The 25,361-nt window shown below is 36.7% G+C and overlaps 1 protein-coding gene across 1 annotated transcript in view; it reads right to left on the minus strand.

Annotated features, from left to right (window-relative positions):
* LOC134542279 (luciferin sulfotransferase-like) overlaps positions 1-25,361 on the minus strand; it is a 60,229-nt gene that overhangs the window by 14,744 nt on the left and 20,124 nt on the right. The window contains exon 3 of the mRNA XM_063386422.1: positions 22,720-22,819. Coding sequence (XP_063242492.1) covers positions 22,720-22,819 — 100 coding nt within the window. The remainder of the gene's footprint in view (positions 1-22,719; positions 22,820-25,361) is intronic.

Consider the following 25,361-nt stretch of genomic DNA (forward strand, 5'->3'; position numbering starts at 1 on the left):
CGCGCAGAGAGAGCAAGAAGTTGTCCGCTGGAGCGTCACTCATAAACTGCGCAATTATAACCCCACACACAATAGTATAAGCATAATAATGTCTTTAAAAAAATGCTTTAAGTAATAAGCATAATTAAAATATATAATATTAGGATAGCATAGTTAGGACCCCTGCAGTGAACACGTAGCGTTAAGTAAGTAAAAATAAAATATAGCTGCGGCAATATCGTCAGAAACAAATTACGTATGTTACCGAGGTAATAAAAAAAATAGCAAATAAGCATACATAAAATAAAAACTCACCGGAACGCACCCCACCCACCCCGGCGATATGTAACAAATAAAAACGCAGACGAAAAGATATACTAAAAAATAGTAACACCTATGTACGCCGTGTAGAGTGCAATCCACACACCGCCATCTTTAATGTCACAGAGGAGAGCGAGAAACGTAACGTAAAAAACGCGTGAAGTAATAAGCATATTTAAATTTCATAATATTTTTACAGGCCAATGTGTTAAGCATTATAAACGCCGTGCTGGAAGCGTGCGCCGGCGACCAGGAATGTATTAAGAAACCCCTGCAGTTAACACGAAGCGTTAAGTAATTAAAAATAAAATGTAGCTGCGGCACGATCGATAAAAACAAACTACGTATGTCACCGAGGTAATAAAAAAAATAGCAAATAAGCATACATAAAATAAAAACGCACCGGAACGCATCCCGCCCACCCCGGCGACTTGTAACAAATAAATATAAATAAACGTCGAACAAACGACCGTGTAGCCTGTTCGCGCACCGCAAATAAGCATACATAAAGGAAAAACTCACCGGAATGCACCCACTCCAACACGGCGACGTGTAATTAAAAATAAAAACGCAGACGAAAAGATATATTAAAAATAGTAACACCTATATACGCCGTGTAGACAACCGACAGCGAATAACGATAAGTAAATTTATAAAATATATTACAAAGCGGGAGCGCACGTCTGTACTCCGTAGACGCACTCGGAAAACTGTTTTCAAATTCCCGGTGCGACGAAAAGAAAGTTTTGTTTGTCGACCCTGGCCCGCCGCGTGCTATAGTAGCTTGCAGGAGAGCCTAAGCGTGGAACACAATAAAAAAACGTACAGCCCAGTAATACATGAAACCGCCGAATGCATGTGACAAAAAAATTACCATAAATAACAAAAAAAACATTTAAAACATAACAAAAACAATCAAAATACACTCACAAACGCAATACAGCGCAATGCAGTGAAAACTCCCATGAAATAATAAAATCGCTTATTGAGACAGCATGATGCAAAGAGTAAAAATCCCTATACGTAAAATAAAACAAACGCGAAACTTTAAAAAAATCTATCTACGAGAACAATATTATAAAACTACCACACTCTCCAACACACCAAATGACATGGCCCGATAAATGACAACACAAATAAATATCAATAACCATAAATACCTACATAATCAAAATATATTATTAAGCAACCGAAAAATACACCACAGCCCACATAAGGCCTCGCGAACGAACGGCACAACACCAGAGACAAAACATGCTATTCCCATTTGTTAAAAAGACGCACATACGAGTCTTTAGTGCTAGCCCAGCTAGTATGCATTCATTAATAAATAAAATCGGTTATAGTATTATGTGTAGGCAATAAATAGGAAGTACAAAGCGATATAGCCACAAGACGTTATTAAAAATATAGTAATAAAGTGTATGTATAGCCAGTAAATAATATATATGTAAGTAAAACGTGTTATACCCTAAACTAAATACCTGCAGGTTTATACGGTCAAACTTTGTAGGAATATAAACATAAGTCGTTTTAACGGTCTGTGTAATACAAATGCTTATCATCAGCTCTGAGTAATTTGTCCTTCATATAAGTAAACTTAGCATGTTATTCTAATAAATTATGTATCATTATAAAATAGTTATACCATCGTTACAAAATAATCATACAAACAAACATTAACAGCTATCCATCCTTCCCTTTCACTCATGACATAGTGTGTGGTGTTCTAAATAAGGAGTGAAAGAATATCATATGAGTCATGTTGTAAATGCTTATAAGATTATTGTTAACTTTCCATCAAGGCTAGATAAAAAACAATCTCTATATATGGTAGATGAATAAACAGAGACCAACTATAGACTTCATACTAGTAAATAATAATTAAGGACATATCGGGGCAAATAAAACAAAATAACCTATATAAATACACCCAATAAGCATAGGAAGCTCTGGCGTTAATAACAAAACGTAAAATAAAAGGTTACAGGTTCAGGTAAGAATATATATTCTACTACTATGCATTCCATTAAGCATAAGAAGCACTATAATCCCATCCCGACGAAACCAGAATAGAACACACCAGTAATGTTTGTGAAAGAACACACGATGATATTCATATTAATAACCACTTAGCCAAAATCGTTTGCAGAATAACAGACATAGCAATTCCATGTCTCAAACACCACATCGCTTCGGCGATAGTCCAGAAAACACAAAAATTATATCTGCCTTCCCCAAATGACCGCCACAGTCGCCTCGACGAACCTCGTGAGGTCACCAGTAAGTAACTATCACTTGCCGGAGGGCAGACGGTAATAACACACACGCAGCCGCCCCCGAAAACAAGCCTCCAACAAGAAAAAAATAATATATCAAAATATCTAAAACAACAAGGATGCCTTGCAAACTATTAATTACACCACCCATGCCTTTAAACTAAGTAACGTGAACGACGAAGCCCGACAACGACTTTCAAGTGACAAGGAGTAAAGAAGGAAATAATAATTAAATGTGGTGTACGAATACTCATTGCCCACCAACTATATACTACCTACTAGTGCTAATCCATGTATTGCCAGACATAAAATATCTTTACATTAAAATAAACATAGTGTCAGGATAATACTAATAATAAGTATTGAAGTAACTGAAGCGTGTACACAAACAAAACTGTATAATTCTCATCATAAACGTTCCTTGAAATTCTACCATCACATATATAATCATTTAATATTATCATAATATAGTTACCAAAAATAACAAGTCAACTCGAAAAAACCAAAACAACCCCTACAGGCATATTGCAACCTACATCGAAACGATCATAAGACTCAAACCCAGACACTTCATAAACCCACAGAGATGGTCAGGAGAAATTACATTTCATATACTACAGATGCTGTACTAAAAAGACACATGTATGCCAATAAGAACAGGTGTAACCGCCATAACTGAAAGTATTATATAAAAGAAACAATACAATAAATATCACAGCCTCAAAAAAACATAAGACAGGAGAATGAACCAAAAGAGAAATTTCAAAAGTCTAAACTGAACAGAAAATTAGGTAAATATTGACGTATACACATGAGAGTACAATTAAGTATAAATATATATTTAAAAAAATACACTACCTAGAGTTAAAAAAAAAAACGCATTCAGAAAGATCAGACATCGCTTCCCCAACACAAAATGTTCGATGGTAATAGTCACAATCCCTAATAACATACATGTGAAATAGAAAGAGTTAAAGACACAGACTTTAAAAAGAGAATCACTCGTTAAAGACGTGTAAAAGTTAAAGGACTAAGCTAAATGAATATAATGAAGCGTGCGACAAAACACGTTTCCTATACTAAATGTCACATCCCAAATAAATTAAATTCATTATTTAAAAGAAAAAGGTTATTTTTTTGTTCACCTAACCGAAATCTAAGTTTAAAAACCCATATAGAAGAGAGATTCCGCATTATAATTAAGTATATTGAAAGGAATTGCGAACTCTTGTTCGCACAAATCATTTGAATTATGTATGTTCGCACACAAGTTGAGAAAAAATGGATTAGTGTAAGAAATTTGATGTTTGCTCAAGTGCTATGTAGTGACAAGAAACGATAAATACGGAATTATGTATATTTAGATACCAACCATACAATTATAACAATTTAAATACGAAACATATAAAAAAATCCTCGGGTATGTCGTATATCCAGAACCATACTGTCACCACTAGTTGCCTGTACACATAATGAAGTAATAATAATAAAACATCCAGTGGTTACAAACATAAATATTACAAAAATATGCACTTAACAATGACTTAGGTTATCCAGAAGCATATAGATATAAATATACAATTAAAAAGCAAACCAAATTACCAATAAAATGGAATCACTTCAAAAAAGTAAACAAAGTTCAGACATTTCAAACACAGAAAGGTGAAAAAAACGCAAATAGATCAGTAAGATGAAGCTTCAAAGACCAATTCCCTCGCGGATGAAGGATGATAATCATTGCAGTAGCACACATTGTCCCACATATGTATCGAAACACAAGGTTAGATCGTAACACACACACACACACACACACACACGACTTCCAGGATGTTTCCACCATCATGTTTGGAACCTTTATACTTATTTTAAATCTAAATTTACATTGATTAACAACGAGAACTGTAATATATAAACAACAGCACCGATAGTAGCTAAACACAACACACTTAATAGAATATTCTCCATCACTTTCACAAACCCATATAAAGACCTTAAACTCTGCCGACCACCGCAGCCCAGCACGAGTTGCCAGACGTGTCCTTCACAGACAGAAGGGGTTGCCATTGCGCAACCAATATGTAATTATTGTAAAAGACGCATCTAAAAAAAAAATCAAACATGTACGTTAAACCAGGCTAGCAATCTCATAGTTTAAGTGAAAACAGGCCGGAAGACAACATAGTAACATAACATTAGCTATTCCTAAACCTTAAATACATACAATGTAAGAAATCGCACTAGCCAACTTAACACTCATATTCCACAAAACATAAGTTCACCGAGATACAATGACACACGAATATATGCATGAATGATAGATAAATACTATACAAGACACAAAGTTCAAAACATATTTATCAAAGTACCCTTTCAATACTAACCCAATGAAGCAGAAAATTCCATTGCATACCAAGCATTGTATATGAAAGTAAGCACATATCACAATTGAACTAGAAAAAATAAATATAAAAAAAAGCTAGCGAACACACAGACAAATATTCATCATAGCACCATTGGGTGGAAAGAAGATAGTACCATCAATTTCATCTCTACAGCCACATGCATTAAGAAAATATATATATTTATTAACCTCACAGGAATCTTTTAGTGTATAATCGTTGTGTAGCAAAATTAGGAGGGTAAAATTACAATGTATTTAAAAAATAAATCTAATTACAACTATTAAAAAGTATGTGCGCTAACTCACAATTGTAAAACCATTAATGAAAAACCTACAAAACCTCTCTCTTCATATCTCTCCCTCTTTCTCTCTCTCTCTTTCTCTCTCTCTCTCTCTTTATCTCTCTCTCTTTATCTCTCTTATTCGCTCTATATACTGGTTGCGAAATTCCACGATTGATACAATTAACTTAGAGATAACCCCCACACCGATGCATTGTAACGTCAACTACATTCCGCTTTTGAGAGGGAAACGAGAGCAACTCGAGAACACTCGCAGGCTCACAGCAACGTCCGCCACATTTACACACAGAACTAACCACTCGTACCCACCGGATGGGATACGAACCCCGAGCAAAAGGCAAATACCTCCGCTTAAACACAATAACAAGTGATCTAAATATAGAACGATAGTGCTAACGCGAGCAAACACATTGGTTAAAAACTTTTTAGAGTAATGGAAGCAATACGCTCTTCAATTCTGTGTGTTAACTCTGGAAAATCATTACGTAGCGGCGGCAATATTTTACAACATCTTTTATAAAGAACCCTAAAGGAAAAAAAATCTCAAAGTAAACGATGAAAACAAAAAAAAAAAAAAACGTAGTATTTGTCGGTCGATGGTAGTGAAATAATGTGAGATAAACCATTAAAATAATGTTAAATAAATATATTAATATTTACTATAAAATGAATCCACGTATAACCATAAGTTTTTGATAATAAATCAACAAATCAACATAGATTTAAATTAATTAAAAAGTTTTAATAATAAATTCTTAAATAAATTTATTTCCTTTAACAAATTAACATATAGGTTTCAATTAATTAAAAAAAAATAGTTTAATGCGAATTTCACCAACGTTTCGGTCGACATTGCAGTCGCCATCATCAGGAAGCAATTATCTACAAAGTAGTTGTAATAATAAATTCTTAAAACAAATTTATTTCCTTTAAAAAATTAACATATAGGGTTCAATTAATTAAAAAAAATAGTTTAATAATAAATTTTAAAATCTATTCATTTTTTTATTATAAAAGGACTCTGCTTTTAACCATTAGTTTTTGATAATTTTCAACAAATAAACATAAATGTATAAATAAACATAAATTTAATTATTAAAAAAATTAATTCATAACAATATTCTTAAAAAAATTTTGCGGCCGCAAAATTTTTTTAAGAATATTGTTTAGAATTAATTTTTTTAATAATTAAATTTATGTTTATTTATACATTTATGTTTATTTGTTGAAAATTATCAAAAACTAATGGTTAAAAGCAGAGTCCTTTTATAATAAAAAAATGAATAGATTTTAAAATTTATTATTAAACTATTTTTTTTAATTAATTGAACCCTATATGTTAATTTTTTAAAGGAAATAAATTTGTTTTAAGAATTTATTATTACAACTACTTTGTAGATAATTGCTTCCTGATGATGGCGACTGCAATGTCGACCGAAACGTTGGTGAAATTCGCATTAAACTATTTTTTTTTAATTAATTGAAACCTATATGTTAATTTGCTAAAGGAAATAAATTTATTTAAGAATTTATTATTAAAACTTTTTAATTAATTTAAATCTATGTTGATTTGTTGATTTATTATCAAAAACTTATGGTTATACGTGGATTCATTTTATAGTAAATATTAATATATTTATTTAACATTATTTTAATGGTTTATCTCACATTATTTCACTACCATCGACCGACAAATACTACGTTTTTTTTTTTTTTGTTTTCATCGTTTACTTTGAGATTTTTTTTCCTTTAGGGTTCTTTATAAAAGATGTTGTAAAATATTGCCGCCGCTACGTAATGATTTTCCAGAGTTAACACACAGAATTGAAGAGCGTATTGCTTCCATTACTCTAAAAAGTTTTTAACCAATGTGTTTGCTCGCGTTAGCACTATCGTTCTATATTTAGATCACTTGTTATTGTGTTTAAGCGGAGGTATTTGCCTTTTGCTCGGGGTTCGTATCCCATCCGGTGGGTACGAGTGGTTAGTTCTGTGTGTAAATGTGGCGGACGTTGCTGTGAGCCTGCGAGTGTTCTCGAGTTGCTCTCGTTTCCCTCTCAAAAGCGGAATGTAGTTGACGTTACAATGCATCGGTGTGGGGGTTATCTCTAAGTTAATTGTATCAATCGTGGAATTTCGCAACCAGTATATAGAGCGAATAAGAGAGATAAAGAGAGAGAGATAAAGAGAGAGAGAGAGAGAAAGAGAGAGAGAGAAAGAGGGAGAGATATGAAGAGAGAGGTTTTGTAGGTTTTTCATTAATGGTTTTACAATTGTGAGTTAGCGCACATACTTTTTAATAGTTGTAATTAGATTTATTTTTTAAATACATTGTAATTTTACCCTCCTAATTTTGCTACACAACGATTATACACTAAAAGATTCCTGTGAGGTTAATAAATATATATATTTTCTTAATGCATGTGGCTGTAGAGATGAAATTGATGGTACTATCTTCTTTCCACCCAATGGTGCTATGATGAATATTTGTCTGTGTGTTCGCTAGCTTTTTTTTATATTTATTTTTTCTAGTTCAATTGTGATATGTGCTTACTTTCATATACAATGCTTGGTATGCAATGGAATTTTCTGCTTCATTGGGTTAGTATTGAAAGGGTACTTTGATAAATATGTTTTGAACTTTGTGTCTTGTATAGTATTTATCTATCATTCATGCATATATTCGTGTGTCATTGTATCTCGGTGAACTTATGTTTTGTGGAATATGAGTGTTAAGTTGGCTAGTGCGATTTCTTACATTGTATGTATTTAAGGTTTAGGAATAGCTAATGTTATGTTACTATGTTGTCTTCCGGCCTGTTTTCACTTAAACTATGAGATTGCTAGCCTGGTTTAACGTACATGTTTGATTTTTTTTTAGATGCGTCTTTTACAATAATTACATATTGGTTGCGCAATGGCAACCCCTTCTGTCTGTGAAGGACACGTCTGGCAACTCGTGCTGGGCTGCGGTGGTCGGCAGAGTTTAAGGTCTTTATATGGGTTTGTGAAAGTGATGGAGAATATTCTATTAAGTGTGTTGTGTTTAGCTACTATCGGTGCTGTTGTTTATATATTACAGTTCTCGTTGTTAATCAATGTAAATTTAGATTTAAAATAAGTATAAAGGTTCCAAACATGATGGTGGAAACATCCTGGAAGTCGTGTGTGTGTGTGTGTGTGTGTGTGTTACGATCTAACCTTGTGTTTCGATACATATGTGGGACAATGTGTGCTACTGCAATGATTATCATCCTTCATCCGCGAGGGAATTGGTCTTTGAAGCTTCATCTTACTGATCTATTTGCGTTTTTTTCACCTTTCTGTGTTTGAAATGTCTGAACTTTGTTTACTTTTTTGAAGTGATTCCATTTTATTGGTAATTTGGTTTGCTTTTTAATTGTATATTTATATCTATATGCTTCTGGATAACCTAAGTCATTGTTAAGTGCATATTTTTGTAATATTTATGTTTGTAACCACTGGATGTTTTATTATTATTACTTCATTATGTGTACAGGCAACTAGTGGTGACAGTATGGTTCTGGATATACGACATACCCGAGGATTTTTTTATATGTTTCGTATTTAAATTGTTATAATTGTATGGTTGGTATCTAAATATACATAATTCCGTATTTATCGTTTCTTGTCACTACATAGCACTTGAGCAAACATCAAATTTCTTACACTAATCCATTTTTTCTCAACTTGTGTGCGAACATACATAATTCAAATGATTTGTGCGAACAAGAGTTCGCAATTCCTTTCAATATACTTAATTATAATGCGGAATCTCTCTTCTATATGGGTTTTTAAACTTAGATTTCGGTTAGGTGAACAAAAAAATAACCTTTTTCTTTTAAATAATGAATTTAATTTATTTGGGATGTGACATTTAGTATAGGAAACGTGTTTTGTCGCACGCTTCATTATATTCATTTAGCTTAGTCCTTTAACTTTTACACGTCTTTAACGAGTGATTCTCTTTTTAAAGTCTGTGTCTTTAACTCTTTCTATTTCACATGTATGTTATTAGGGATTGTGACTATTACCATCGAACATTTTGTGTTGGGGAAGCGATGTCTGATCTTTCTGAATGCGTTTTTTTTTTAACTCTAGGTAGTGTATTTTTTTAAATATATATTTATACTTAATTGTACTCTCATGTGTATACGTCAATATTTACCTAATTTTCTGTTCAGTTTAGACTTTTGAAATTTCTCTTTTGGTTCATTCTCCTGTCTTATGTTTTTTTGAGGCTGTGATATTTATTGTATTGTTTCTTTTATATAATACTTTCAGTTATGGCGGTTACACCTGTTCTTATTGGCATACATGTGTCTTTTTAGTACAGCATCTGTAGTATATGAAATGTAATTTCTCCTGACCATCTCTGTGGGTTTATGAAGTGTCTGGGTTTGAGTCTTATGATCGTTTCGATGTAGGTTGCAATATGCCTGTAGGGGTTGTTTTGGTTTTTTCGAGTTGACTTGTTATTTTTGGTAACTATATTATGATAATATTAAATGATTATATATGTGATGGTAGAATTTCAAGGAACGTTTATGATGAGAATTATACAGTTTTGTTTGTGTACACGCTTCAGTTACTTCAATACTTATTATTAGTATTATCCTGACACTATGTTTATTTTAATGTAAAGATATTTTATGTCTGGCAATACATGGATTAGCACTAGTAGGTAGTATATAGTTGGTGGGCAATGAGTATTCGTACACCACATTTAATTATTATTTCCTTCTTTACTCCTTGTCACTTGAAAGTCGTTGTCGGGCTTCGTCGTTCACGTTACTTAGTTTAAAGGCATGGGTGGTGTAATTAATAGTTTGCAAGGCATCCTTGTTGTTTTAGATATTTTGATATATTATTTTTTTCTTGTTGGAGGCTTGTTTTCGGGGGCGGCTGCGTGTGTGTTATTACCGTCTGCCCTCCGGCAAGTGAAAGTTACTTACTGGTGACCTCACGAGGTTCGCCGAGGCGACTGTGGCGGTCTCTTGGGGAAGGCAGATATAATTTTTGTGTTTTCTGGACTATCGCCGAAGCGATGTGGTGTTTGAGACATGGAATTGCTATGTCTGTTATTCTGCAAACGATTTTGGCTAAGTGGTTATTAATATGAATATCATCGTGTGTTCTTTCACAAACATTACTGGTGTGTTCTATTCTGGTTTCGTCGGGATGGGATTATAGTGCTTCTTATGCTTAATGGAATGCATAGTAGTAGAATATATATTCTTACCTGAACCTGTAACCTTTTATTTTACGTTTTGTTATTAACGCCAGAGCTTCCTATGCTTATTGGGTGTATTTATATAGGTTATTTTGTTTTATTTACCCCGATATGTCCTTAATTATTATTTACTAGTATGAAGTCTATAGTTGGTCTCTGTTTATTCATCTACCATATATAGAGATTGTTTTTTATCTAGCCTTGATGGAAAGTTAACAATAATCTTATAAGCATTTACAACATGACTCATATGATATTCTTTCACTCCTTATTTAGAACACCACACACTATGTCATGAGTGAAAGGGAAGGATGGATAGCTGTTAATGTTTGTTTGTATGATTATTTTGTAACGATGGTATAACTATTTTATAATGATACATAATTTATTAGAATAACATGCTAAGTTTACTTATATGAAGGACAAATTACTCAGAGCTGATGATAAGCATTTGTATTACACAGACCGTTAAAACGACTTATGTTTATATTCCTACAAAGTTTGACTGTATAAACCTGCAGGTATTTAGTTTAGGGTATAACACGTTTTACTTACATATATATTATTTACTGGCTATACATACACTTTATTACTATATTTTTAATAACGTCTTGTGGCTATATCGCTTTGTACTTCCTATTTATTGCCTACACATAATACTATAACCGATTTTATTTATTAATGAATGCATACTAGCTGGGCTAGCACTAAAGACTCGTATGTGCGTCTTTTTAACAAATGGGAATAGCATGTTTTGTCTCTGGTGTTGTGCCGTTCGTTCGCGAGGCCTTATGTGGGCTGTGGTGTATTTTTCGGTTGCTTAATAATATATTTTGATTATGTAGGTATTTATGGTTATTGATATTTATTTGTGTTGTCATTTATCGGGCCATGTCATTTGGTGTGTTGGAGAGTGTGGTAGTTTTATAATATTGTTCTCGTAGATAGATTTTTTGAAAGTTTCGCGTTTGTTTTATTTTACGTATAGGGATTTTTACTCTTTGCATCATGCTGTCTCAATAAGCGATTTTATTATTTCATGGGAGTTTTCACTGCATTGCGCTGTATTGCGTTTGTGAGTGTATTTTGATTGTTTTTGTTATGTTTTAAATGTTTTTTTTGTTATTTATGGTAATTTTTTTGTCACATGCATTCGGCGGTTTCATGTATTACTGGGCTGTACGTTTTTTTATTGTGTTCCACGCTTAGGCTCTCCTGCAAGCTACTATAGCACGCGGCGGGCCAGGGTCGACAAACAAAACTTTCTTTTCGTCGCACCGGGAATTTGAAAACAGTTTTCCGAGTGCGTCTACGGAGTACAGACGTGCGCTCCCGCTTTGTAATATATTTTATAAATTTACTTATCGTTATTCGCTGTCGGTTGTCTACACGGCGTATATAGGTGTTACTATTTTTAATATATCTTTTCGTCTGCGTTTTTATTTTTAATTACACGTCGCCGTGTTGGAGTGGGTGCATTCCGGTGAGTTTTTCCTTTATGTATGCTTATTTGCGGTGCGCGAACAGGCTACACGGTCGTTTGTTCGACGTTTATTTATATTTATTTGTTACAAGTCGCCGGGGTGGGCGGGATGCGTTCCGGTGCGTTTTTATTTTATGTATGCTTATTTGCTATTTTTTTTATTACCTCGGTGACATACGTAGTTTGTTTTTATCGATCGTGCCGCAGCTACATTTTATTTTTAATTACTTAACGCTTCGTGTTAACTGCAGGGGTTTCTTAATACATTCCTGGTCGCCGGCGCACGCTTCCAGCACGGCGTTTATAATGCTTAACACATTGGCCTGTAAAAATATTATGAAATTTAAATATGCTTATTACTTCACGCGTTTTTTACGTTACGTTTCTCGCTCTCCTCTGTGACATTAAAGATGGCGGTGTGTGGATTGCACTCTACACGGCGTACATAGGTGTTACTATTTTTTAGTATATCTTTTCGTCTGCGTTTTTATTTGTTACATATCGCCGGGGTGGGTGGGGTGCGTTCCGGTGAGTTTTTATTTTATGTATGCTTATTTGCTATTTTTTTTATTACCTCGGTAACATACGTAATTTGTTTCTGACGATATTGCCGCAGCTATATTTTATTTTTACTTACTTAACGCTACGTGTTCACTGCAGGGGTCCTAACTATGCTATCCTAATATTATATATTTTAATTATGCTTATTACTTAAAGCATTTTTTTAAAGACATTATTATGCTTATACTATTGTGTGTGGGGTTATAATTGCGCAGTTTATGAGTGACGCTCCAGCGGACAACTTCTTGCTCTCTCTGCGCGGGATTTTTGAGGTTATGTTTCTTTAGTCATAGCTGGTATGGTGGTGTTTGTTTTAAGCATACTGGTGGTGGGGGTGTGGTAGACATAGCTGTTATGGTGCCTTTTTTGAGGTTATGTTGCTCCCAGGTATTTAGTCATAGCTATTATGGTGGTGTTTGTTTTAAGCATACTGGTGGTGGTGGGGGTGGGGTAGACATAGCTAGTATGGCGCTTTTTTGCGGTTATGTTTCTCTCAGGTATTTCGTCATAGCTTTTATGGTGGTGTTTGTTTTAAACATACGCTAGGTGGTGGGGTTGCGGTATTTGCTTTTCGATATTTAAACATGGCGGGTTATTTTCCAAATTTAAATATGACTATTGGAAATTTAATTTTGGCGGTTTAGGCATAGCTCTTATGGCTGGGGTTTCTTTTAGGCATACTTGGGTGTGTGTGTGTTTTAAGCTTACATCATGGCGGCATAGGTATGGCGGGGGTTTTAAGCATACAACATGGCGCCTATATTATGCTTATAATATGACGTGGGGATTTTATTTCCACCTCTGTATATTCCTTGTGCTTGCTCCTTTCCTGTACACAGCGATGGCTTGACCTTGCTCCTCTGTGGTAAACACTTTCACTGTCACCCAGCAGGTAAACACATTCCTGGTCGCCAGCGCACGCTTCCAGCACGGTGTTTTTAATGCTTAACACATTGGCCGAGAGCCAGTTACTACACAATGTTTGTAATAATTTTATTAATATTATTAATTTTAAATATGTTTATTACTTAACGCTAAGGTGCTAACTCATTGGCCTGTAAAAATATTATTAATAATTTAAATATGATTACGCAATATTATATATTTTAACTATGCTTATTTTACTCGACGTAATAGTAACTATGCTTATTACTTGGCGTGTTGCACACACACTGTTGTTTTTAAAGACATTATTATGCTTATAATATTATGTGGGGATTATAATTGCGCAGTTTACGAGTGACGCTCCAGCAGGCAACATCTCGCTCTCTCTGCGCGGGATTTTGAGGTTATGTTTGTTTTAGTCATAGCTGGTATTGCGGGGCTTTTAAACATGGTGGTTATTTTCGAAAGTTACCCGTTTAGGCATAGCTAGTATGATTGTATTTTTTTTTTAATTTAAGCATAGTGATATTTTATTTCTTTTCGAAATTTAGATATGGCGATTAAGCATACTCGGAGTGGGGGGTTGTAGACGTATATTTTCGAATGCAACATGGCGGGTTAAGCATATTTAGATATGACGGTTGTGGAGTGGTGGGGGGTTTATAGACATATTTTTTTAAGACATGGCGGTTAAGTATAATGGTGGGGGGTTTGCTTTAAGCATACATCATGGCGTCAATTGTTTTAAGCATACAACATGGCGGCGGTTGTGGAGTGGCGGGGCTTTTGACATTTAAACATGGCGGTTTAAGCATACAATATGGCAGGTATTTTAAGCATAGCGGTTTAGGCATAGCTAGTATGGCGGGGGTTTCTTTTAGACATACTTGGGGGTGGGGGTGGGTGTGGGTTTATATACATATTTATTTTTCGGAATTTAGACATGGCGGCGATTGTGGAGTGGTGGGGTCTATAGGCATAGCTAGTATGGTTGCATTTTTTAAGACATGACGGTTTGGCATAATGGCGGTTAGGCATACTTGGGGTTATAGACGTATGTTTTTTTTTCGAATTTTAAAGACATAGCTTCTTTTAGGCATAGCTTCTTTAAAGCATATGTTCGTTATTTAATTCCTCATACTTCATCTGGTCCCGTGGTCTAGTGGTCAAGGCGTCCGTCTCCTAACCACGACGTTGGTGCGTCCCCGGGATCGAATCCACCCAGTGCCCAGGATTTTTTTGTATTCAATTCCCGCCTTCGGAGCGACGGTGGCGCGCTCCGGTAACTAAAGGCTGAACTACGATGGCGGCCTCCAGCAGACGATGGCGCGCCCTGGTAGCCAATGTCAACAACAATGGCGGCGCCCACGTGACAAGATGGCGGCGCCCATGGGGGTACTGGGGCCGGTGTTTACATTTCTATGTTTACATTGGTCCAGTATCCTTATGGTCCCCCTACTTACGACTACTACATGGATCGCTTTGTGCAGGAAACTATTCGAACATTAAAGAAATATCCTTCATACTCAAAGAACTGAGGGAAGCTGGCTACATACAATAATGGATTAAATTAAATGTATGTGTATAAACTTGAAGATAAATTAATATATTTTCTTTCCAGATGGAAGCTATCATTTATCGAAATCTGATTTCTAAATAAAACTTATAACTTAAAGGTGTAAAAAAACGTTACCACTGCCAGTCAAAATGTATACTGATAAAGACATGTTAGTAATCATGCCAAGTTCGATAAAAGTAATAGGAATCAGTTGGAACCAATTGAAGATGGAGCTCTTGGAGCAATTGGAGCCTTTTGAAGCATTTGGAGTCTTTTGGAGCTGTTGGAGCCATTTAGAGCTGTGTTAAGCATTTGGAGGCTGTTGGAGCCATTTGGAGCATTTGGAGCTGCTGGAAACATTTGGAGCTGTCAAGCATTTGGAGGCTGTTGGAGCTGTTGGAGCCATTTGGAGGCCGTTTGGAGCATTTGGAGCATTTGGAGCCTTTTGAAGCATTTGGAGCTGTCAAGCATTTGGAGCATTTGGAGCTGCTGGAAACATTTGGAGCTGTCAAGCATTTGGAGGCCGTTTGGAGCATTTGGAGCCATTTGGAACTGTGTTAAGCATTTGGAGGCTGTTGGAGCTTTTGGAGCCTTTTTTTGGAGCTGTTGGAGCATTTGGAGCTGCTGGAGACATTTGGAGCTGTCAAGCATTTGGAGGCCGTTTGGAGCATTTGGAGCCATTTGGAGCTGTGTTATGCATTTGGAGCTGTCAAGCATTTGGAGCCATTTGGAGCTCCGTTAAGCATTTGGAGGCTGTTGGAGCATTTGGAGCCTTTTTTTGGAGCTGTTGGAGCATTTGGAGCTGCTGGAGACATTTGGAGCTGTCAAGCATTTGGAGGCCGTTTGGAGCATTTGGAGCCATTTGGAGCTGTGTTAAGCATTTGGAGGCTATTGGAGCATTTGGATGCTTTTTTTGGAGCTGTTGGAGCATTTGGAGCCTTTTGAAGCATTTGGAGCTGTCAAGCATTTGGAGGCTGTTGGAGCTTTGGGAGCCATTTGGAGCTAAGAAGTAGTCGTTGCACGTCTATGCAGGGCTAAATGTTTATAAGATTGTTGTTGGCTTTCGCAAGTGATTCTGTAGTAGGATAGAAATTGTGTAATAAATATTATGTTTGTAATAGACTTTGAGGTGTTTTATTTCTCGAACCTTACACTTTTCTGGTACTTTTTTAAAATTAAAGTTGTTTTGTATCGGCCAGGGATCGAACCAAGGACCTTAGTCGATCTAATCAATCAGTATATAGATTACAAATTTATTTAATGAATTTTGAACTTTTTCCCGAATCTCTAGCATTACAATTACGAATTTCCAATATGGTGGTCTTGGTGTCTGATAGGATGATGGTAGTAGAGGATTTAAAGTCTCTTTAAGAATTTTGAACATGGTTTATTGAAATTATTATTTTTTATATAAAATTAAATGTTTTGCATCATTCAGGGATCGAACCAAGGACTGGAGCGGATCGAATCAATATGTAAGTTAATGAGTGATTTATTTAATGAATTTTGGAATTTTTCCCGAATTTCTAGCTAAATAATTACGGATTTTCAAGATGGCGGCCATATTTCAAGATGGCGGGTGTCACAGTAATAATAAATGATTACTGCACTCTAGCGGATACGAACTAAACTAACATGGTGTCAGCGCACTCTCGCCGACGAAAACAAGATGGTGGTCTCCAGCAACGAAGACAAGATGGCGGACATGACGTCATACTAGGTGACGATATATATATGCTTTAAGAAAAGTGGTGGGAGTCAGTCTGCCAAAAGTCACCACGGGGGAAGGATCGGTCGCCATTTTTAATTTTTTTGGCCTCACCGGGTTCGAACCGAGGACTCTGAACTCCGTGTCGTAAAAGTACATTTTTTAAATATTTTTTATTAAAATTTTATTAAATGGATTTTTTAATAAATTTTAAAAATTTTTTCATTGAAATCGGATAATAAATAAAAAAGTTAAAGATGGCGGCCGTAACGGAAATTGCCACGGTGACGTCATCGTCCAATATGGCGGATAACACAATGCCGGAATTTTCTAGAAAACAAAATGACGTCATCCAAAATGGCGGATTCAAGATGGCCGCCGGGGTCAAGGTCAAAGGTCAAGGTCACATCCTGATAGAGGCTTAACTGAGGCTTGAGTTAAGGATGCTTAAGCCTCTATCAGGACATTTCTAGCCGTTGGGATTTTTGAGGAATAAAACGGGAAATTTTCCCTCGAAACGGGAATTTTTCCCTCGAAAACGGGAAATTTTTTCTTAAAACGGGAATTTTTGAGTCATTTTGAGTCATTTTTGAGGAATTTTGAGGAATTTTTGCCGCCGTGACGTCACAATCCAATATGGCGGACACCGGCTCCGGCTCCACGCGCCAGCGCCGTGCGCTCGGAAATACTTTCCTATACTACTCACATTTTCTTAGAAAAATCAAACTTGAAAAGTCAGGTGCAGTGTGGAGTGGTTTATTTTTGTTTATGCTCCAATTTTTCATAGTGAAAGGTTTTTTTTCTGGAGAAATAGGAGGGGGTATGGGTGGCACCCCCATTGCTAGGATCGCCACTGCGTTAAGTCTGAATGGACTGAAGCTCTCTCTATAAACACCCGTGTATTTCATGTGTCACATGGTCGCGTATTGTCTTTGAGGACCCTTTAAATGATAAGTGATCTTGTAAAGGGGGGGGGGGGGGTGTTTGTGAGCGAGTTTTACAGTACTCGCCAGTGATGTGTAAGATCTAACCTCAGAAATGAGTGTTCTCATGTCGCAAATACAGTTATAACACGAAACTTGGACACAAAATTAAAAGTAGAATAATTAAAAATAATGCCGAGCATGATATGTATACACAAATTATGTTTTCAACGAGAATCACACATAGTTTTCTTCTACCGCCGCTAAAATTCGCTGCCGGAGCAGCTACATCAACTATCGAATCATTAAATTTGCAGAGCGAAATTACATTGAAATGTCAAGGATAAAAGCGGAAAAGACTTTAAAAAAAATTCTAAACCCTGGCTTTGGACCTGATTTTCGACGAGGAACATTTATAAAAATACTGCCCATCTTGTTAAATTTAACCAAACAGTTAATACTGTAAAGTGTCCCTTAGTCTGTGAACTTTGGTTCGCTCCGTCCGCCACGGATGGCAGCACTGTGGTTGTTACACATTTCCGTTACTAGAATTCCGTCGCATTCACGAAATTACTGCCACCAAATGTCCTGTGAACCGAGAGCTGAGATGTTACACATAAAAAAAACACCATCCCAGCCTCAAGACGAGTGTCAGCTCAACTGACCGAGCCTCTTATCGTGTCCTACTTCAGTGAGCTTGGCGGCAAAAAAAAGAAGTGGGTGATGAGGTCTACGAGCAGATGCCCGCCGACAGCCGCTGAAGCGAACCGTCGGCAGAAAAAAAAAAGTCGACGGGTTGCATGTATCAGCTGGGCTAGAAAAAGCTTAGCGGAAAGAAAGGCGTGGCATAACACGTAACCAAGGGCGTATCCGCTCAAAAACGGTAAAGGAGGGAGAGGAATTCAACCTCTTGTTATGGATAAAATGAGAGTTCATGTTTTGATTTAATAATAACCGACAGCAAAAAGAACACCGTTTATTACAAAAAAAAAACTTGAGCGGGTCTTTTAGGCCCGTTTTGCAATGATTTTCTGATGCCTGAACGTAAGGGGACTATTTAGGTTCCCCCCCCCCCCCCTTAAATAGAGAATAAATATCATTTATTCGATTTCTTCAGCCTGATATAATTTTTTTTTTCTACGTGTAACACATACAATTGTGACATTTTTGGTGCTGAGATATTATACGCCACTGTGTCAGTGTGAAGCCGGAATTACAATAGTCCGTCGCCTCCGTCCGTCAAAAGTTTGGTAACTTCTTGCTTCTGATGGACGGACGGACGGACGGACGCGGACGGACGGACGGACGCGGACGGACGGACGGATGAAATTACAGCCTCCATATAAGGGTTTTCCGTGTGAAATTTTATTATATTAGAAAAAATGGCAGTTTGTTTAATTATTTAGATGTTTACAAAATAATTTTTAGCTTTATATTTGAACACGTTTTAAAGGTCTTGTTTCGAAACAAAAATGGTCTGATTCACCGAATTTTAATTAATTAATTACTCCCAGTACCTCAGAAAATGTTGAAATAAATGTTAGAGTGAAAAAAAAAGTTTTTATGAGATATAAGTGCATCGCTTACATGATTGTCAAACTAACTAAATTATAAAGATAAATTTTCTCCAAAATTTAAGTTTTCTACACAGTTGGCAGTGTGTACGTGGAAAAACACCATTACGGACGAACTGAGTGTTATAAATCGCTCGGCGGCGGACTAACGGACGTGAATGGCTACTGTAATTCCGGCTCTGCCCACGTTCAAATTCCTTGGAAGACAAAACGACCGGCTACCGGCTGGCATTCTTATCCAAGACGGGTATGGGGAGGGGGTGGGTAGGCTGATACAGAAGACACTATCACAGTCGTGTCCTTCAGCGCACGTGTGCGTAATGGTTTTCAACCCAACACGCTAAGTGTTTATGCTTATAATCTGGCGCGATCCAATTCCTCCCAAAACAAAAAAACTTGGATGTCGTCGACCTGTCCATAGCTCCCAAAGACAGGCTGATGGAACCTCTGTGACCGGGATGAAGGTTAACTAGGTGCGCAAATCTGTATTATTCTCAAGGAGAGCCGCGCGAAAGGTTAAACAACGCGTCATCTCTGGATACAGTGCTTGTATGTTGTGTGCTGCCCTTATTTTGACGTGACAACGTCTAATAAATCGATGAACGCCGGCGGCACGCACGAAAAAGTGTCCCATTACGCTCATTGTACGCTTGCGCCACATCTATCTCTCTTTCACTCGATTGGAACAACCACCGATTTGACTTTTTCGAGGCACATTAAACTTGAAACACTCCCATTCGTTTCCTACTTTTCCTATCATCGTCCTATCCTTAACAGAATAACACAGATTGGAAGAAGTTAAATAGCAAACATGTATAAAAGTATAGTTAAAATAATCTCTTCGTTTATGTAATAAACATATTTGAATTAATGAGTGCAAATAAAAGTAAATTTATCAATTAAATTGTAGATTTCATTTCACTCCTTTGTATCCATACAAAATAGTGATAATTCAATAAAAAATGATTCAATTTTATTCATAAAAGTATGCAATCATTTCATAATCAACTTTACAGACAAACAATTTTTTTTTACCTATATACATGCAATATGCACAAGAAAATAATTTAGTGTACAAAACCTTTTCCATAAAATAAAGGTTTGACATCATTATGTTCTCGGAACCGCTTTTTGTAGTCACAATTTAACAAGAATACACGGGCCAGCGGGCCGTCTCAGCGAGGAGCTTCTTGATTGCGGTGGGGGGGAAGGACATACGCCCACGGGCTCAGCAATTAAGGGAGCGGAGTCCCTAATTACTAACGAGTCTCTCACGTGGGTTTGATCACAACACCCAAGGATAATTCACGAGCACACCGAGTCCTTGCCCAAGTGGTTAGGCGCACGCTGTAATTTTGGTCAGTCTGAAACCTGCCCAGTACCACGGGAAACTGGTGGTCGCGAGGGTCGATCCTTGAAGTGAGAGTGTTTGTTCCCCGCTGAAGTATTCTCTGTCGACCCAGGGTCGGGTTGGTGTAGGACTCGCACTTTGGCAGTTGTGCTCCTCAGTGGCGGATACAGCATTGTTATTTTTTTTCTGGTTGGGGAAGGGGGGAGGGGAAGGGAGTTTGATAGTAAAAACCGAACACACTGACTGACATAAGGGCCGTAGGCGACGTGCTTCTCACACAGCACAGGTTCCCAGAGTGTTGCAATGGATGGATAGGGGTAGGCGCCAGTAATACTAAATTAAGTTAAGGAACTTTGGATTTTGGGAAGGGGGGGGGGGGGAATTATGGTGGTGACGATGCTAGGATGGTCAGCCTCGTAGCCGGACCCTCTAACCACCTTCCCGCACTTCTGGGGCTGGCCCCAGGGAGGAAAAGGCAAACGCTAAGAACGCTGGGCGAGCAAACAACAGCGCAATATATATCTGTACCTCGGAGGCAGTGGCGTAGCCAGGATTGGTGTATAGGGGGTGTTAAGTAAGCATAGCCCCCCCCCCCCCGTATTAAAGCGGGGGGGTCCGGGGGTCCTCCCCCGGGAAAATTTGGAATTTATTTAAGGTGTAAAATAGTGCTATTTTTAGCAGTTTTCGGTTCTTACATTTAAATATTGTAATGGTAAAAAAATTTTAATTTTAATATGAAATTTGATTGAGTGATGAATAAGAAATTAATTAAAGATTTGGTGCTAAGGGGGGGGGGGGGTTTGAACCCCTAACCGCATAAGACACTTGTCACAACTACCATATTTAAATTAGGAAACGATATATTAATGTAATGAGCCATTTTAATTTAATAGTTCGTTTAATAAATATGTAGAAAGTTTTGGTAGCTTTATTTTATGATGAAATCTGAAAATGTCTTCAACCTTTGAAGTTTTTGTTGTCCAGCTTACAGTTCAGTTTTTTTTAATCAATGTTGGATTTAAAAACCAGCACACCCAAAATAGCAAGACACGAGCAATATTAGTGATTGATGTGTTCCCGTTGTAAGTATACAATAAATCGCTAAATGTGAATCATCGAAACATTGGTATTACACCTTTGAAGCATGTCTTGTATTGTTACGGTCCATAACAATAGAAAATGAGCGCAGTCTATGGAATCTGATTAAATTAGGTCATGGTGGTGAAGATAAATCTTAAACACAGTTCATAACAATAGGAACTGTAGCGTTGCTACAGTTGGTAACATTTGATAAAAAAATATCTAAACATCACCTCAGATTCCCAAGGAGAAAGCGGGCAGCTTGTTCCGTGATCTGTTTTCTCTAGTGCCATCCATGAAACCAGCGAAATTTATTTCTACGAAAGAAAAAAAAGGAAAAAAAAAAAAGAAAAAAAATCACGGAAAAAATAATGAATGATTACTTTCCCTACCCGCCGCACAATGGCACCACCAGCTTGAGGCGAATACAGTGCCATCTCGTGTCGGTCAATATTACTAACTTTAAAAGTGCACAAAAATCGTCTTATGGCTTGGCGATTCTATAAGTATTATTTATATTCAATGCTAGTACCGACCCCACTGTATTATTCGAGACTCCGTGCCTTAATCCTGAGAGCGTGATCGTGGTATGAAAACGTTTGCACGCTCTGCTCTCGGATTTGCTTGCAAAATGTGCTCGCCATTTGGAAATGTTCTCTTTGAGATCATTCGAAATTTATAGTTTATTATCCCCGTCAATAATACGGGGCTTTTATCGCTAAGCATTCCTTCAGCTGGTGTTGCATCTTCCTGCTGAAATGTTTTCAACGACCTGGCGGAGTTCAGTAATGGGGCATTACTGATAAAAATACACAGTGACGCGATTTCAGTAAAATATTAAAATAGTAAAACAAGAAGTCTGCAAGGTCACCCTGAACGATAAGAAGTAATTTTCTTCCACCTTGAAGTTTGCGTGCGATAAGTGGTTTCGCATACATACTTGTAAACTGACACTTTCTTACTAAATTCTCCAAATAAGAAACAAACACTTTTTTTTTAAAAAATAATAGCACCTTTCAAAGTGGGTGGGAAGAGATAATGTGCAATTAACCCGACTTACTCGAAGAAAGGAACTCGTGCGACGAGCGGAACTTTCTCTGCTTCCTCGTAGTTCAAGTCGTTCACTAAGAGCCAAACCATTTCTTGCGTCCACGTGGTGCCTGCAACGCACCAACACAAACATCATATATTATAAGAGGAAATTCTAGGTATTTAAATTTTTTTGGTAACTTTCTTTAATTGCTTGGCACTGAATTAGTACCTACACTCACATAGTGTAATACAGTTATTTTTAATGCGTAGGAAAGTCTTTTTATTATTTTTTCCTTCAAGCACGTAACAGTACCTTATCAGATATTTTCAAAGGTGTACTTAGGTGTACTTTTTAGTTGAATCAATGTCTTCGAGGATTTGGAAAAAAACTCTTAAACAGTGAGACAAAATACCCAACATGGAATGAGCTATAAATATCACATACATATCCTGCTTACCCTACGAGAAATTTGAAACTTGCTTGGTGTCTTTACGATTTTGCTTGATAAAACAATTTTTTTCCCATTGGTAAGCCTACTTATTACATTAAAACTTACGAAACAATAATTTTCACTAAATTATTTTTTGTACAATTTGTATAACTTAAACCAAAATATAAGTAAGTCTTATCATGTACTTGCAACAAAAGAAATCTAACTCCTTCATGATGGCTGCATCTTGTCTCATAGAATCAATATCTACTTTACCCGAAAAAAGAAAAAAAGTAACTACAGGCAATAACAGTAACCTCTTGCATGGGAAATGGATGTGTTTCACCGTGACTGGTTGGTCTTGAGCAGTAATAACAAATATGCTCACAGGAAATATTCGCCTAAGGTCCAAGAAGTACCTAGTATTTCGATTGTAAAATTTAGTTTCAAGACGTTTGTAATAATATCAGTACGCCATAGACGTGGAAATTAAATTTTTATTGACTACTTCTTGACTTCTGGACGTTTCGGCGATTGACAGTTGTCAATCGCCCTTGAAAATTGCTGCAACAAGGCGCGACAAGCACTTATACAGACGTAACCTCGACCTATACAAGCCAAGAAGTAGTGCGTGGCTCTAGCCGTGGAAGCCTGCGATCTAGATTGGAGATTTTATTGGGCAGCCGCTGTATATATAGCCTTTTAATTGTCCGTCGATGAGTGACTTTTGGCAGAATGCCATGGCCTGCCGCGCCGGTGGCCTTGGAAAGCCTCAAGGATCCTTCCCCTGGCCCACGGGACACGCGGCAAGTCCTGTCTCGCGTGACGTCACTCATCAGGTCCTCCCCGAGGTCAGCCCGCCCCCCGCGCCCAGGGGTCACCTCGGCCGGCGGCGGGAAAACTGCACGGACCGGCTCGGCGACTCTAGATACACGACGGCCGCAATACTACAGCACAGCCAAGGTCGAGGCCAGGATGTCGCGGCGGTTACTTCATTTCATGTGTGAGTTTTCTTCACAGCGTTGAATTATAAAAGAAAACTGATAGTCACTGTGGATTATTAGAAATCCAGCGTTTACGCACAGAAACTTAAGCTTGAGAAAATAGAACTGAAGATTTTAAATTATGTTTTTTCTTTATTTTATTGTTTTAATACATTGTTCTTTAAGTCAATTAATTGAAGAAATCGTTAAAACAAGTCAATAAACGTGTTATATATTAAAAAAAAAAGGTAAAACTCGTGTCAAGTTTGTATGAAAGAAATACGTATAAAAATCCGTGTGCAAACCGGAATTAAATATAGTCTACTTTGTAAACACAATTCCTGTCCGTTTGTGTGTGTGTGTGTGTGTGTGAGAGGCATTTCGGGCTATAATAGGGAGGATGTACATTATTCCAAAATAAAATCTCGGTAACCTCATGTAGCTATAATTGTGTTAGCTTTTTATTATTATTATTTAATCCTGCTAGGTCTCTGCTGCAGCTTTGTGTCTTGTTTTAATTAAGAGTCTCGTCCGAAGCCATGCTCAGATACACAGTGTTCTCTGCTCAGTGTTAATAATGCTTCATATAGACATCTGTACAGAATGAGTCTGAATTCGACCGACTAACTTCGTCAGTTTGTTCGTCACGGTAAATTAAGTTGAAAACGCTTATACGAATTATGGCCTAGAGTGCTTCCAAATGCTGATATTCGTCTTTGAAGTTGGAGCTAAACAAAATTTTCATCGTAAATAACAGAGAAAGTATATATGACAGAACACAAACCGTCTAGATAGTTTTTAATTGAACAAAGGTCTACAACCACCACAAGACTTGTCACTGTAGTAAAATTATTTTTATTGACATAATTAAAGATAGCCTAACACCTTTATTTTCCACATATTGTTGTGATGTTTTACTACTCCCAATTATTTCAAAGAAACCATTTTACGACAGTGACAAAATTCAAAGTGGTTGTAGAACTTTTTCTTAGTTTTTGAGTTATAAGCTTTTTTTTTTTTTTTTCAAAATTTTTAAATCACCAGCTTGCACCAAATTACAAATTACCAAATACAGTGACTAAAATTTTTTGCTACGTAATCATAAATAAACCTACTATTGATAATTCAAAATAATATAAAACATGCTATACTTTTGAGGAAAAATAAATCATTTGCACAATCTATGCGGCAACAATTTTTAATCGGATAACTCTGACTTTTTACTCTGTAAACAAATACACATATTAACTTAGCAA

The sequence above is a fragment of the Bacillus rossius genome, assembly GCF_032445375.1.
Source record: "Bacillus rossius redtenbacheri isolate Brsri chromosome 4 unlocalized genomic scaffold, Brsri_v3 Brsri_v3_scf4_2, whole genome shotgun sequence".
NCBI lineage: Eukaryota > Metazoa > Arthropoda > Insecta > Phasmatodea > Bacillidae > Bacillus > Bacillus rossius.